General features: G+C 43.2%; 1 protein-coding gene across 2 annotated transcripts; it reads left to right on the plus strand.

Annotated features, from left to right (window-relative positions):
* Positions 1-1,113: 1,113 nt before the first annotated feature.
* Positions 1,114-15,779, plus strand: LARP6 (La ribonucleoprotein 6, translational regulator). Of its 2 annotated transcripts, none has more exons than XM_044980222.1 (3): positions 1,114-1,555; positions 11,998-12,193; positions 13,088-15,779. In XM_044980222.1, the coding sequence occupies exons 1-3, from the start codon at positions 1,287-1,289 to the stop codon at positions 14,156-14,158; spliced, it is 1,536 nt and encodes a 511-aa protein (XP_044836157.1). In that variant the 5' UTR covers positions 1,114-1,286; the 3' UTR covers positions 14,159-15,779. The 2 variants fall into 2 exon arrangements, with proteins under 2 accessions (XP_044836157.1, XP_044836158.1); XM_044980223.1 differs by lacking the exon at positions 1,114-1,555 and adding an exon at positions 11,750-11,820.
* Positions 15,780-17,064: the final 1,285 nt, after the last annotated feature.

Here is a 17,064-nt window from a genome sequence, read left to right on the forward strand (position 1 = left end):
CTTCCCTGATGGCCAATCACTTTCTAATGAAATTAAATTTTAAAAAAAGAAATGCCTACCTCTTATGTTTGCCAAGATAATCTATTTTGACTTGATGCAGCATTTTCTTCAGATAGCTGAAAATAACACCCAGGAAAGAAGTGTGAATAGATGCCAGTCATCTCACTGAAATGTTAACTCTGAAACCTAATGGCAACAGATAAAATAACATTATTTGGCTGATACTAATTTTGGCAGAAACATCCAGTGACTGAGTTTGAGTAGCTTGCCATCCCTCCATCTACCCTTCTCAGGCCCAAACTGACCTCGAGATATCACATATTCCTAGGCCTGGAAGCCACTGATTGTTGTTAGCTTGCAGAGTGGCCAGCTAGCAAATGCGAAAAATCAGGACTTTTTTTTTCAGGGCCAGGGGATTATAGTTATGTATATAAAACAAACCCCCTAATATCAGGAGGGTTCTGATAATATCCAGAGGTTTGGTCACCCTATTAGCTTGGATGAAGGGATTTCCCAGGCCTCCTCCTGCACAGACAGGAGTATTACAGAGGCTGTGACTAGGAGAAGGCTGGCAAACCCTGACTCTGCTTTAGAAGAGTGCAAAACCCCTTTTCCTGCCCCGTCTCATGGAAAGTCACCCAGTAGAGTCCTTCTCCAACATGGGGAGAGGTCTACTCCACGCCTGCCTGAAACAGGGGCCCACAGGGGGGAAATTCTGTCCCGAGGGGGGTCCTGCCCGGATCCCACGTCCAGAGACACTCCCCGAACCTTCCTTGGGTGGGGTGAGAGAGGCCCCGGCCCCCCTCGCAGACCCCCCCAGTAGCCCGGGATGGAGAGTTTGTGCCCCCCCCTTGCCTCAGCCGGGGCGTGCGGCTCAGCCCGGCGCCCCGGCCCCGCATATAAAAGCCCCGGCGGGCAGCCCGCCTCCTCCCCTACACTAGGCTCACGCCGGGGCGGCCATGTACGCGCTGCTCAGCGCCTGGCTCCGCTGCCTCCTCTGCCTGCTGCTGCCCGGGGGAGCGGCGGAGGGGGAGCGCTGGCCCGGCCCCCCGGCTCCCCGCGAAGGTAGGCGGGGGCCGGCCGCCCAAGAGCAGGAGGGGTCTGGAGCTGGGGGCGCCGTCGCGGCGCTGACTGGCTCAGAGGCGCGGAGGCAGCGGCGGGAGGAGAAGGCGGCGGCTGCGGCGGCTGCAGGCAGCCCGGGGGCATCGCTGCTCGCGAGGCTCCGCCGCCTCTGGCGGGCTCTGCCCTGGCACCGGCCACCGACGCCCTCTTCGCACCAGAGCCCCATGGCCGAGCTGCCGCCAGGGAGCCCCCAGGGCTCCGATCCGGAGCAGCCCGGGGTCGCCAAGCGGAGCCCGGAGCCTCTGGAGGACGGGCCCGGCGGCGCCCCGAGCCCGGTCGGGGAGGCGGGCGCAGGGAAGCCGGGGAGCGGCCCGGTGCAGATCCGTGTGGCCATCCCGGCGGAGGAGGAGGAGGACGGCGGAGCCCCGGGTCTGACCCTGCTGGGCGGGGGCAGCTGTAGCGAGGATGACTCCGGCAGATATGGGAAATCTAGGTACAGCGCGGCCCCGGGACGTGAGCGGCGCCCAGCCCGGCCCCTGGCTCGGGAGCTGTGCTGGGGAGCCCCGGGCGAGCGGGGGCAGTTAGTGCCTGCCTAGGGGGGGGGGCCCTCCTGCCGGCCGCCCTGCGCGGCCCTGCGGCTTGGGAGGCTGCCCCGCCCCGTGGGGTGTTAAACCCGGGCGGGGGGGTGCCTGGTCCTGCTCCCCCTTGGGGTGCGAGCGCCGTAGGAGGCGGGTGTTCGCCCCGCGATGGGCCTGCGGGGGCGGGAGGGGGGCAGCATCGGCGCTGCAAGGGGGCGGTCAGCGCCTGATGCAATGAGGGCTCGGGAATAGCCGCTGGTCCAATAGGAAACTTGGTGTAACTCGGGATGGAAGTCGCATCAGGCAGCGGCTGCCCCCGCCCCCCCCCCGACACACGCGCATTGCTGGAGGCGTGTCTGGCGGGGCGCCGCCTGCGGGAGGCTTGTTTTGGGGCTGAGGCGGGGGAGGGATCCCCTGCTGATCTGGCACTTCGACGGGGAGGAGGCTGGACTGGCGGGTCGGGTTTACTAGCGCTGGAAACCCGAGGTGGGGAGGAGCCGTGGGCAGTGGCTGGAGGAGGTGACCTCCCTTCCCCCCCCCCCCGTTCGGCACTGGTGCTGGGGTCTCCTTCTGAACCCTGCTGGAGAGATTCCCATGCAAAACCACTGTGGGAAAGCCAAACGTCTCTAAAGGTGCAGTTAGTGGCCAGATTGCATTCCCCAGCCCTCTGGGTCAATCAGAGCAACGTATGGCTGGAAGGGAGGGACCTGGAGAGGTCAGTTAATCCAGCCTGCTGCAGAGAGAGGACCTAGTAAACCCAGACCATCTTTGACAGGTGTTTGTCCAACCTGTTGTAAAGACTTCCAGTGATGGGGATTCCACAACCTTCCCTGGAGCTTAACTACCCTTATAGAATCATAGGAATGCAGCCCGCCCTCCTGCTGGGTGGCAAAACTTGTGCTCTGGGGCTCTACAGTGACTTAAATAAGGAATGTGGGAGGAAATCATGCACAAGTTTGGAAACTGTGGATCCAAATTATCCTTTGCCAGTATATTGCAATGCATGAATAGAGAGGGCAAATACATTTCTTTGCTGGGGAGGTTATTGGACACTAAGAGGGTGAAATATACCTGGCTGTGACTCTCTATCCTTTCCCCTCTGCAGTACTCACATAGCAAACCTCTCATATAAATCATGGATTAGATATTTCCATCTGAGCTGGGAGACTTTGCTGATCTGATTGCCATGTAAACATCACCCACTCAGAGTTCACCCAGGGTTGGAGGAGAAAGGAGGATTAGAACCAATCCAGTCCTTAATGTTGCCTCAAAACACTAGAGCTATATAGTGTGCTGCTGAGATTGGAAGCAATTTCCAGAATTGTTCATTAGCACAATTAGATTGTCACAGTCTCTTTCTGGAGTGTGATGCACTGGCCACTCTCAACAAGGAGTTACCCTAGAAATAAATGCATCAAAGGCCTCAAAACAGCTCAATCCAATGGTTTTACTTCAGATTAAAGCTGTAGTAATGAGCTGGGGCATTCCTGGCAGGTGATGTGCTGGATGCACTTAGCAAAACTCCCTTCTTTGGAAATTAGAAGGGCTTCTGTCTGCTACTAGTTTCTTGTCCTGACATTAAATCCTGTTCTGTAATCATGAAGCCTTAGGTAGGCACAGTCATCTTCCTGTATTGTGGCTATAATGATCTTTTGAGGATTGCTGATAACGTAAGGAGTGCAATATGCACTTGTCTATACTATTGTGACAATCAGACTGCTTTTAGGAAGTATCGTCTGTGCAGATATCATAGATGGGAGAGAGGTCTATGGTGTGACTAGCTAATACATTTTTAAACATGACTGACTTGGGGCTAAGTGGTGATTAACTAGTATAACTGTTTCTGTTAAGGATGTGAGGTTTTTTACTGATAGTTACACTAGTACACCCCTAGTGTGGAAACCGTTATACTAGTATAAAAGTGCTTCATACCAGTATAACTTATTCTTCTTCCCCTACAGGAATAAGCCATACCAGTATAACTGTGCACATAAGGGGGCTGAGCTGGTCTGGTTAAACCCATACAACTTGTGTGTAGACAATAACACTTCATTTTTTCAGGATAGATAATGCCATTGTCGCTGTAGGCAAGGTCTGTGGGTATGTCTTATGCTGTGTAAAAAAGATGTGTGTTTACTTTGATTTAGCTGGTTGTAAGACTACAAACTTGCCCTGTCTGCATAGGGTTTTACAGTGTGTTAGCTACCACACTGTAAAAAACATTTCCCCTACTATAGGTGAGGCCTGTGTGAGTTGTAGGCTAATCCAGTTAATCATGGGTGGAAGAAATATGTTGTCATTATTCCCTCACATGTTACCACTACTATACTTGATGTGTAAGAAATGGCTAAATGTTGCAGTTATAACTCCCCTAAATTAGTAGGTTGCCATTTCCAGTTTGGTATTTGTCATTCGTGTGTGTGTGTATGTGTATGTGTTCTCTCTCTCTCTCTCTCATATATATATATATATAGGAGTATGGGATCAGTTATTGAGCTAAAATGACAACCTGTTAATGATGTAAATACATTTAAACTTGTTTAATAAAAATATACAAATAGTGAGCAGTATTAAAATTACTTACACCTGTTACAGGTTCCACTGTGATCCATCTTGTTAATCTTAATGGAACTGTTGGGCTCTGCATTGCAATGAAACCCAGACTAGTCCTTAGTTCAGTTCACCTTCAGGTCTATGTGAGTGGAAAGCCAAAGGCAAATACACTATGGGGAGATGGCAGTGGTGAAAAGTTGGTGTGTACAGGGAGGCCTATACAGTGCCAAAAATAGGCAAGGAAATGCTGTTGGCTGGAGGGGCACCATAAGAGCTCTGACAACTTAAAATTCATAACTGACTAAGACCTGGTCTAAACCACTTTTATAACTGTTGGTTAAGGAGGGAGTGGGGGATATTTTAACCAATATAGTTATACTGCTACAGCCCCCAGGCATGGATGAATTTATACTGGTATAACCATATCCACATTCGGATTGTGCCCCTTTAACTATACTAGTATAACTAGTATAGATAAGCAGTATAAGTTTTGTAAGTAGACAAGGCCCCCAGTTTAGTTCTTGTTGACCCTTGTCAGGGTTCCCTCCCCACTCTGAACTCTAGGGTACAGATGTGGGGACCCGTATGAAAGACCCTCTACACTTATCTCTACCAGCTTAGATTAAAAACTTCCCTGGCACAAATTCTTCCTTGTCCTTGGAACGGTATCGCTGCCACCACCAAGTGAGTTAGACAAAGATTTAGGAAAAGGACCACGTGGAGTTTCTGTTTCCCAAAAATATCCCCAAAAGCTCCTTTACCCCCTTTCCTGGGGAGGCTTGAGAATAATATACCAACCAAATAGGTTAACAAGGGGGAACAGACCAGCCCTTTGGTTTTTAGGACACTAAAATCAATCAGGTTCTTAAAAGCAGAACTTTATTATAAAGAAAAAGTAAAAGAAGCACCTCTGTAAAATCAGGATGGAAGGTAATTTTACAGGGTAATCAGATTCAAAACACAGAGGATTCCCCTCTAGGCAAAACTTTAAAGTTACAAAAAAAAATAAACCTAGGAATAAACCTCCCTCTTAGCCTAGGTAAAATTCACAAGCTAAAACAAAAGATAATCTAATGCATTTCCTTCCTATTACTTACAGTTTGTAATCTTAGATGCTTAGTTCAGGTATAGCTTTAGGAGATGTATTTTACCTGCCCTGGTTCCTCGCAGACCCGGAGAGAACACACAAAGAGAACAAAACCAGAAACTTTCAAATCTGTGGGGGAAGGTATCTTCTCCCCTTATTTATGACAACCCCCCAATGAAGTGTGCTGTGCAGTGGTAAAAGAGAGAGGAATGGAGTGAAAAGGGGAATTGAGGCTCCTAACTGATCCCTCGTTTGGTGCCAGGAAAGCTGCCAAAAGCAGAAAGCTTTGGATTTGGATGAAGGATAACTTTTGCACTAGGAGTGATGCCTAATGGAATGGAATGTTGAATTAGAAGACTTGATATTTCTTTAGAAGTAGAAACATAGTAATCACATTACTGGTTAGTTATTTCTGAGCACTGGTTTGTAATCTTGTTGGAGATTAGCCTCTAGCCATTAAAATGATGTAATCTAGGATTACCACTTAGCTATTTAACTTGTGTAGAGAAGGATATCTATCTTTCTCATAAACAATCATAATTTAAATAGAACTAATTTAATAACTCAGCAATCAGCACATTTTGTGTGCGCTTTTTGGTAATACAATTGAAAGCTTCTGACCACTTAACTGGCAGCAAAATATGAACATTTAAAATATGTGCATTGACATTAGTTCCCCTCAATGCTTCATAATTATTGTAACTTGATAGTATCTGTATTTAATAATAGATTATGGGGGACAGAATAGCTTAAAGAGACAGTCAAACCAAAATATTACTCTTTGAATTTATCTACTTTTGTTAATGCCAACACCCAAAATTACTATAGCTGAAAGGCAACTTCTCTCTGCTCTAAATCCCTATGCCATGTGCTTTTAGTTTATTCATTTGATAGTCTTTAGAAAGTCAGTTTACTGTTTGCATGAAACACTTTAAAAAAAAATAGAATCACGAAAGTTGGCCAATGACTATAGACAGGTTTAGTACCTGAAATCTAGTTACTTTTAACTTAAAAATTATTTTCAAGTTGACTTTAACTTCATATTACATTTCTATTTCTAGGATGAATAGAAAGACAACTTTAAAATGCAAAGGAATACTCAAGTGTAAAAGCTGTTTGACATTAAGTGCTATCTAATATGCTAAGAGAAATTGGACAGCAAAGTTAAGCACTCAAAAACCAGGAAATTGATAAGCTATGGCTGAGCCCATTCTATGTGCTAATTTCTATAGTCTTTAATTGCAATATCACTCTCTGTTATAGTATAATACAGATGTTCACCCTCTCTGAGAACTCCAACCATGTGTGTGTTCTGGGTCTGCAGTTTACCTTTTCACGGGGGAATATAATAGATGTAACACAACACAGATTGCACAAGATTCCAAAAAAAAAAAAGCTCTTTAATTGCAGAAGAAATGCACAGATCTGTACAAAAACAGGGCTGCCCAGAGGGGGGTGCAAGTGGGGCAATTTGCCCTGGGCCCCACAGGAGCCCCCATGAGAATTTTGGGGCCCTTGGAGCAGGGTCTTTCACTCGCTCCGGGGGCCCCGCAAAAACTCTCACGGGCCCGAGCCCCCGGAGCTTCTTCCACTCCAGGTCTTCGGCGGCAGGGAAGGACACACACACACACACACACACCCCCGCCGCCGAATTACTGCCGAAGTGGGACCCGCCGCCGAAGAGCCCGGTCTTCAGCGGTAATTCAGCGGTGGGGGGCCCCCGCCGCGGGTCTTTGGGGCATTTCGGCGGTGGGTCCCGGAGCAGAAGGACCCCCCTGCCGCCGAAGACCCCCCAGGCCCCCTGAATCCTCTGTGTGGCCCTGTACAAAAATTAGAAACCCTACATTAATTTCCCTGTGTCAGTTTTCTCTCCATTCTGGAGCTTTCCTGGGGCTGGTGTCCCATAGTTGCTGCAGCCCCTACTTTCACTTTTGCTGCAATCTTTAGGTCAGCTTGCTTTCTCTGACCTTGGCCCTGCAACTAAATCGCTGCCACCCATGAAAATATACCCATCTCTTCCTCTCCTTCCCAAAAGGTTCCTGTCTGGCTCTGAGTCTTGTTCCCGTGAGTCCTTTTTAAACATTTATGCCATGGATGCTACAGCAGCAAAGTTGCAGCACTGTACCTGTCCCACTGCAGGACTATGGCATAAAGACTTCCTATATGGACATATGTTGTCTTTCTATCAATGTAGATCTAGGTAATCCATCTCCCTGAGTAACACTAGCTGGGCTGATGGACAAATTCTTTTGTTGACTTAGCTGCATCTACACAGGGGTTAGGTCAGCTTAACTACAGTACACAGGAGGGTGAATTTTTTGTAGCCCCAGAGTGATGTAGCTACATCAATCTAAATTAAGTGTAGACCAGGCTTTTGCCTTGTTTGGGAACTTTACAGTCTCCAAGTGCCAGAACCCTGCAGACATGTAAGAAGAAATAGTTTCCCAGCCTCAGCCAACCCATTGTCATTCAGGTGTTTCCACTGAGTTCTAATGATCCGCATTGTCTCTCATCTGGGAGGGACATGCAACGAGCCTTGTGGGCCTATGGCGATACACTTAAGCCTGTTCTACAGTTAAATTAGGTTAACATAACTATGCTGGTCAGAGGGTGTGAAAACTCCAAACCCTGACTGACAAACCTAGGCCAATCTAACCCCAGGTGTAGCTGCAGCTGTGCAGATGGAAGAATGCTTCCGTAGCTACCATTGTTCAGGAAGGTTACGTTCCTGCACTGATAGAAAAACCCCTTCCATCAGTGTAGGCTGCGTCTATGCTATGAGGTTATGTCATCTTTGCTACAGGGAGGTAGCTATGCCGGTATAGACTCTGTAGCGTAGACGTACCCATAGACTGACGCATTGCATGATACAGCAGTTTTCCTAAGAATAACTTCACAACATCAACCAGAATCATAAATTGTATAGACAGATTCTCCAAATCATCACAGCACTTTCAGTTTGCAATTTGAGGCTCTTGTAACGTAGCAACTGAAAACCAATTACCTCTGGGTCAAGGCAGAGAACACCTCATTGCAGACTATTTCCAGGCAAATTGCAATATTCAATCCTTGGCTATTTTGTCTGATGGGTAGTTTAAAAAGGTTACACAAATATTTTTCTAATGTTTTTCTCCCCTTATGCAAAAACAGCTTATTTGTTTTTGCTCAAATTTAAAAATGGGGCACAGACTAAGGCTGGAAATCTTCAGCCTGAAAGGTGAATGTTTTGTGATGATATGACTGTCTAAAATAGTGCTTTAGAAAGGAAATAGTTTTGCAACTTGCAAGGCGGTAATTAGTGCTGCTCCCACTACTTGGAGCGCAATCTTGAATCCATTTAAATGGATACCAAACTCATATTGTCTTCAGTGACTAAGGCAGTGGCACCCCAGTTCAGCGCTTTTAATTTTGCTGTTATTATACACGGCTTATTACTGTAGTGCAGTGTCACTTTAAAATGAGATTTCACTGAGGTTTGTCAAAAGGTTAGAATGTATCCAAACAGCTTAATATATTGATAGTCCTATGAGTTTTGATATCCAGAGGACACATTCTACCCACAGTGCACAGATGCATTTGGTTTCCTGTATGAGTAATCTCCAGATGAGTCACAACCTAAATAAGTTTGTTTTTCATTCTGCCCAAGCAGATATCCAAAGAGAGAGAAACACTCAATGCAAGTTGTAGACATTATACATCTATTAAGACACTTGTTTCTCACATAAAATCCTCCTGACCTTCTAACATTGATTCATGAACCTTTTAATATTAATTTTATATTTTTTGGTATTATGAAAATGGTGATTTCTTCAGGTTATGATCACCAGAGCTAGAGCAAGTGCAACAAGCTGGCTGTAAATAGAAATGCCAACGTTAAGTATTTTATAGAAAATTAGAGCTAAAAATTCTAAAAACCTCGTAAACTTAATGTGCCAAGTGAAACAGTCTTGTCAAACAGAATTGAAAAGGCATCTGGTGTTTGAGGTGGGTAGAACTAGCAGTGCAGTATAGCTCAGACCAATGCATCAGGAAATGAGGTATCCTGCTTCTGGCATATACCTAATTCTTGAGGGAAAAGGTAAAATGGGACCAGCTAGCATGAATTCAGTGTTTTGATATTGTGGGGGTGGTACTGACCTTTGTAAATGAAAAGATTTTCTTTGAAGCATGAGGCTCTTCCCAGATTTTCTTCCCACATTACTGAGTTAAGATTAGTTGCAAATGTCCATGCTAATAAAATCACTTCAAAAAACCTTGATAGCTGTATGTTTTGTACTTAAATTTAAGGTTAAAATAATTCCATAGTGGTAGCCAAGTGAAGATATGGATAGAGTTAAAAATCCACATTCTAATTAGATGAAATAACTTTCCGTATCTTTAGTGACAAACTGAGAAATAGTCAATTCTTTGGACTAGGATGCTAATAAGTTTTCCTTTCCATCCCCTTCTGATGCCCCTATCTAAAAGTAACTCTACTAAAAGGGCACAAAACTTTTATTATCCTCATGGCCACCTGCTTAAGACCTAGCTTGCAAACAAGAATTCTCTCTCTCTCTCTTCCCCCTGCCCTTTTCAATTGTACTTCCAACATCACCTAGCTGGCTAAAAGGATCTTAAAATATGGAGACCTTTTTTAGAATTGTTCCAGTATATTATTCTAGGGGCTTGACTTTGTGTCCACCACCGAGTGAGCAGTAAGTAAGTAATGTGTGCAAACTCCACTGACCCAAGTAGAACCTTTGTATACAAAACTGCAATCTTCATGTGATTAAATCTCTCTTGGTGGGTACAGACAGTAGTGCCTCAAGATTGCATTTGCAAGTGATAGGCTGTCTCAGTCAGGCAAGTAAGTGCTATCACTGCTTGACAAACTGCCATAGCAGATGTGCTCAAGCAGAATTCCCTCTTACCCTAAGAGTGAGCAGCCAACAAAGCCCCTCCCCCCCCCACCCCCCCGTGAAAACCCCAGGACGCTCGAACTTGCTCCCTCCATTGGTCCACAATAGCACGGATATGATCATATTTGGGGCTTGTTGCAAAAGCCGAATAAAATTTGGGGGAGAAGGAAGAATGGATGTTCTAGGGGCCTTTTCTGTTGATTTGAATTACTTGGGTGGCTGAGTTAATTTATCAATAAATCTATTTTTATGGTCATTGTGATTTATGCTGCCAACAGCTTTTTGGGTAGGCATTTTTATTTAAATCTAAAATGTATCCAGGAAGCTGTGGACTCAAGTAAATTCCAGGATGAGGCCCCATTGCAAATCAGGTCTTTAATAAATAAGACACATAGCTGTACCTGGATATCCCATGTATAATTATGTATTAAATTTCTGTGAACCTTGATATAACTTCTAGAAATGTACTGTTGGGTTGAGTTGTTTGCCCCAATGACACATGGTCACTTAATTTGCCCAGATTTGTACTTCAAATTACAGGCATTGGGAACGGTAGAGGGACAGAGGTCCATGAGAAGTGTGCCCTGGATTAAGAATTACTATTTTGGATGAGATGTCCAACAGAGGTGATGACTTGTTAACTAGAGAACTTTAGGCAGAGAGAGTCAGACTTTGGAAGATCTCTCCCAAGGGGGGCGGGGAGGGAAGGCACTTTAAATTATTACCTGTTTGTACACATCCAAAACTAATAAGATGGACACTGAACAAGAATGCATCCTGTCCCAAAACCATGGATCTGAAACTGTCAGCTCTAGCCTATCTCTGTTATATGGTTAGCATTTGAATAACATTTCAAATGCGTAAAATATAATCCTCTTATTCCTGTTCAATGTTTAAATGCTTGTTGGAATCCTAGCTTTAACATCAACTACATTTTTGCACTGCAGGTTGTTAGGACACTGTTTTCTGGCTCACTGCTTGTTATGCAACTATCCTCACAAGAAAAAATCTACAGTAATTTTTTAGCAGCTTCAGATGGAAAAGGGAAGCAATGATAGATAAATAAGCTTTGCATAGCACCAACATCTTATTTTCTTAGAAGCTGGCTGAAGACTTGGACTTGTGGTGCAGTGTTTGTGAAATGCTAAAGTACATGACTCATTGTTCTGTGAGATCTGCTCTTGCCATTAGCTGAGGACTTTGGCTCCTTAGGCTGACTGGAAAGATTCCCTCTCTGAACAAGCATCCTGCTGCAGGGGGAGAACTGACTGAACCCCTACTCATTGTTTATCAAATAATTTGAGAAAAAGGTCTTTGCTTTCTGCTCTGGTGCCCATGTGGTTCTGTGAATTAATGCATGTGCCCTTTCACTCTGAGCTGGTTGTTTTAGGTTGCTTAGGTCACAAGTGAAAATTAGATGTTTGTCCCCATAGGCATAGCTGTCATTTTCTGTTCAGAGGAGTAAACTGTTTGTTGTGATGAAACAATCTGCTTTAAATCGGTATTCTTAGTTTCTAATTTAACAGCTTGTTCTCCCCCATTCCTTTCTTCAAATTCATGTTTGATGTTACATTTGTACAGGGGAGATGATGGAATCTGATAAGATCGATTGCCAAACAAAGCTCAGCACTGGAGTTGAAGGGTGGGTTAATACTGCTTAGGTTAGTTAATCAAATTTATAATATTTCTAGCACAGCATTCTCTAAACAAGCATCTGCAGTTTGCTAACTTGCATTTTACTGATAAAGCTAATGAAAAGTAAGACAGCAATGACCAGACTAAGATCAATTTATAAAATGACTTCATTGTCTTGTTCTAGTGGCGGGGAGAATGATGGTGATGATTTCGACCAGGACTGGAAACCCCCAGATAATGAGCTGATCCAAAAGCTTGTAACACAGGTTGAATACTATTTCTCAGATGAGAACCTTGAGAAAGATGCCTTCCTCTTAAAGCATGTGAGAAGAAATAAGATGGGTTATGTCAGTGTTAAACTACTCACGTCTTTCAAAAAGGTAGGTTTCATTTCTGAAGGGCCTTTAAATCTACTCTATCCCACTTAATGAGCTATTGAACAGATATGGCACACTGCCTTTTTTGGCCAGTATGAAAGGTTGATACAGTTAACATCCTACTGTTACATTTGTTCTTTTCTTCTAAAACGTTGTATAAATAATCAGACAAAACTTCTTGATTTGCCCAAGAAATTGTGTAAGTCCATCAAGCCTAAGGGAGAAAGAAATTTAGAAAAAGCATCCCTTCCTACCAAGCAAGATCTTAACCTGTTTTTTTTCCCCCCTTAGGAACTCCTAGCTTTAGGGGAGAGACTTTTAAAATGACATGGTAGATTTTTTTTTTTTGAGCCAACACCATCCTGACTAGAGATTAATGTCTTTTAACCTATACAGACTGAAGAACATGGCTGTACAGTTTGATCCAATAGCTATAGTGCCCTGAGAGTCAGGACTTGTGGGTCCTAGGCCTGATATTTTGCCAATAATTCTCTGAAAGGCACTATGGAAGTGCCTATTTAACTATTAGAGGATAGGGACTCTGTTTAATTGCTTTTTAAAATTAAGCACAAAAATAAGGTTATGGGACAGAAGGGGAGCCTACCTGTTTAGAATTTGAGGCACCAGGCAAAGCAACTGTTGAATAGGCAGCATGAGCATGCCTTTAGGATGAGATGGGAGTAGAAAGATTCTAAGAACTCTTGAAGAGACATATAATAGCCATAGAAATAATGACTTGTTTAGGCTGGGTAAGTCTGCAGTTGTTGATGACTCTGATCTCAGTCATGTAAAAGGAACAGGAGATTCACAACATCTTACTGATGCTCACAGTGACAGCATCAGTATAGTTCTGGTGGTTTTAATGAGCTGCATTAAAGTGTAACTCTTTTCTTAAAGGTAAAACATCTTACCAGAGACTGGAGAATCACAGCCTATGCCTTGAAGTATTCAGACATTCTTGAACTGAATGAAGATAGCAGAAAGGTTAGAAGAAATACCCCAGTTCCAGTGTTTGCTAGTGAGACACTGCCTAGCAAGATGCTGCTTGTGTATGATATCCACTTGATATCTGAGCTACAGGTTCTGAGCCAGGATCAAGAAAATGGATGCACGCAAGAAAAGATGATGGAGCATCTTCTCAAGACCTTTGTTACTTTTGGTGTAATCTCATCAGTTCGCATTCTCAAACCTGGTAAGGATCTTCCACCTGATGTCAAGAGATTCAGTAATCGATACACCCAAGTTGGAACAAAGGAATGTGCCATAGTAGAGTTTGAAGAAGTAGATGCAGCAATTAAAGCTCATGAAATCATGTGTATTGAAAAGAATAATGAAATTGGCATGAAAGTTATCCTGATAGGTATGAAGCCTCCAAAGAAAAAAGTTGTGAAAGACAAGAACCATGATGAAGATCCCAGCAAGTCTCTCAACAAAATTAGATCCCTAAATAAAAGAGTTGAGGAACTTCAGTATGTTGGGGATGAATCATCAGCAAACAGCTCTTCTGATCCAGAGAGCAATCCTACATCTCCACTATCTGGACGCAAGACGAATACTTCTAACAAGTTGAGCCCTACCACTTACCAGAACAACCACCTGAGCCCTAATGTTTCACCTAGGTCAAGCCCCTGGAATAGCCCATCTTCTCTGCGCAAAGTGTCCAAGAAGTCTCCACTTGCTGAAGATGGAAAACTTAACCCTAGCACTAGCCCTGAAATCTCAAGGAAATGTGCAGATTACTCTTCAGATAGCAGTATTACACCTTCTAGTAGCCCATGGGTTCAGAGAAGAAGACAAGCTCAAACTGTAACACAAGAAAAAAGTCCAGTAAGTAGCCCAATGCTTGCCCGGAAAATACAAAATGCAGATGGGTTACCTGTAGGAGTGTTGCGGTTACCCAAAGGTCCTGATGGTACTAAGGGATTCCATAATGGATGTGAAAGGAATAAACCTATGAAGAATGAATAAATCTTGGGGTTTTTTTTTTAAAACAAGTTTCACAAATCAATTAATTTTTGTTCAAGCCTGGTAAAAAAACTAGCACTTAAGTGACTGAATGAAGTCAGTATTTAATTTTTAAAGGTTTTGTATTCATGTAGAGACTCATTTGTATATTTGTATTTGCACTTAATCTGCATTATTTTTATATATTTTTTGTTTAAAAGAGCAGAACATTGAAATGTTACTTTTTTTTATGCCAGGTATTTAAAACAATTTATGTAACTGCATTTTTGTGCAAAGCTATGATTCTGAACAGCAATGTGTAAACACTTAATATTTAGCTGTTGTACGATAGCATTTCAAAGCAATACATCTCCAGTCTGTTTACTAAGAGGTTTGAAGGCTTCCTATTTTCAGTTTGTTGAAAGGAACACTAAGCTGTAATGTCATGTCAGACACTTTACTACACTTGTTTGCTTAAACTTCCAAAGATGCTATATAATAGGACCAAACTGTATTTTCTGTGATGTGAATAAAAAAATGCTGAGCAATTAACTGTTTTCTAGGTATCAGATTCTAATGTTCAGAATTATCAGATACAAACTAATGGTTCTAAAGTGTGTGACCGTCTAAACCAAATTGTTTAAATGGGTGTTTCCTATAAAGTAGGCTGAACAGTTTTCTTTGGAATATGGAATACCTACATCTTCCAACCCCGTCTGGCCCAGGTTTAGGTTTCAAGTTTCACATGACTTGCTCTACCTATTGTGCGAGGACATCGTGTGTATATGTCAAATGACCAATGCAGTTTAGAGTGAATCCTGCATGTAAGCTAGGCCTTATATTATTGGATATAGGCAACCTAAGGGCTAGCCTACACTAAAATATCTACACTGGTGTCGCTGTACTGATGTAGCTGCGCCACTGTAGCAGTGCTAGTGCAGACACTCCATGCTGACAGAAGAGAGCTCTCCTGTCAGCATCACTCCATCTGCCCAAGCAGCTGCAGATATGTCAGCTGGACAGATTCTCCCACCAACAGCACTTTCCACAAAGGCGCTTAGATCTGTGTAACTTATGTTGCTTTTCCACACCTGTGAGTGACTTACATTACATTGAAGTAAGCACTGGTGTGTACAATCCCTAAGTTTAGCTCATTAATAACATGGCTCTCAGAAATTTGTCTTCAAAAAGAGTCCAGATGGCAAAGCTATAAGCATTCACCATATTTGAAGATGGGTGGTGTGCATGTTTTGTTTTGCTTTACCTAAGTACATATCAATATCTTGACTATTTCCTCAGGATTGCACAGGTATGAGCACACTCAGTGTTCACTTTTTTTAAAAAGCCATTGCAGCTGGCAGAAGTCCAGATTAGATGAATCACTTCATCTGGGGCAATGCATGTATTCCTAAGAAGCTGTCATAGCTCACTCTTCTTGTCAAGCAGGGTAATGTACCTCTAGGTCTAAACTTCATCCTACAGAAAATGTCACCATAACAGCAGAAACTATCTTGGAGGTATTGTTACTTACCCGATTTAAAAAAATTGGGACTGTTGGCTAACCCAGTAGAACAGGGAACTGGAGAAAATCAGGCTTCACTAAAGAACACATGAGCAATGGGGATGAAAATTAAGTTTGAGGAATAGGTAATCAAATTAGGCAAACAAGTTGGCTATTGGTGGCTTCATAGAGAAACATCTCTAGCAAAAGGGAGTAAATTAGCTGTACCTACACAAACAAGTTGTCTTGCTGGTCCCTTTTCGAGGCTGATATAAATACATACACTCTAGCATAGAGGCCTATTATTCATTTATCTGAGAATAACATACCTCATCCATGAAGTGGGGTGGAGAAGAAGCTTGGGGAAGGGTTCCTGTGGATGGAGGAGTTTAAAATCCTAAATTTGTCAAACTACTTATAGCCTAGTTGGCTAGATTTGAGTTGATATGCTCTTCAGTAGGAAATCTTAGATAACAGCACAGCTTTTCTGAGGTGCCATATAGTTTGAATAAGCATTTGTGATATAAGCAAGGGGGCATATGATATATGGCTATAAAATCATGAATGAGGGTGAGAAAATGAATAGGAAAGTGACTTATCCCCTTCGCATACCATAAGAACCAGGGGTTACCCAATGAAATTAATAGATAACAGGTTTAAGACAAACAAAAAAGTACTTCACACAAAGCCCAGTCAACCTGTGAAACTCATTGCCATAGGATGGTAGGACAGTCAAAACTGAGTTTAAAAAAAGTATTAAGTTCATGGAGGATAGAGTCATCAGTCCCTATTAGCCAAGATGGTCAGGGAATGAGCCCATGCTCAAGCTGTCCCTAAACATCCAGCTAGAAGACCCTCATACTGGACAACAGGAGATGGATCACTTGATAATTGCCCTGTTTGGTCTAGTCCCTTCAAAGCCTCTAGAACTGGCCACTGTCAGAAGACAGGATACAGGGCTAGATGAACCCTTGTTTTGACAAAACAGCCATTCTTACAAAAAACATGTTCTGCCTAGCAAGAGGCTGTAATTTAAAGTTTCCAATTGTGAGCTCCAACCTCTGTCAAATACAGCAGCATGATCACTTTTCAACCAGGCTGAAAAGTAACCACTTCATCAGTACTGTGAAATAATGTTTTTTACTCAGTAGCCTTGCTGTGTTTATTACAATCCAAAAGGAAAAATAGCATTCACTGTCCCTGGGCTTGGAGTCCATTTTTAAGTGGTTAGCTATAGCTAACAAAAACAAATTTCACTTCGTGTAGCACAACTGATATTAAAGTAGCTGTATCTTTACTTTAAAAAAAAATCAGTTTCCTCATTTATCTAGCAAAAAAGCTCATCTCTATTTGAGTGGGGAGGCAATATATGCTTACAGAGAAAACAAGTAAAAATAGTAAAGCTTACTAGAGCTGTACCATTGTTTCA

Source organism: Mauremys mutica, chromosome 11 (genome assembly GCF_020497125.1).
Source record: "Mauremys mutica isolate MM-2020 ecotype Southern chromosome 11, ASM2049712v1, whole genome shotgun sequence".
NCBI lineage: Eukaryota > Metazoa > Chordata > Testudines > Geoemydidae > Mauremys > Mauremys mutica.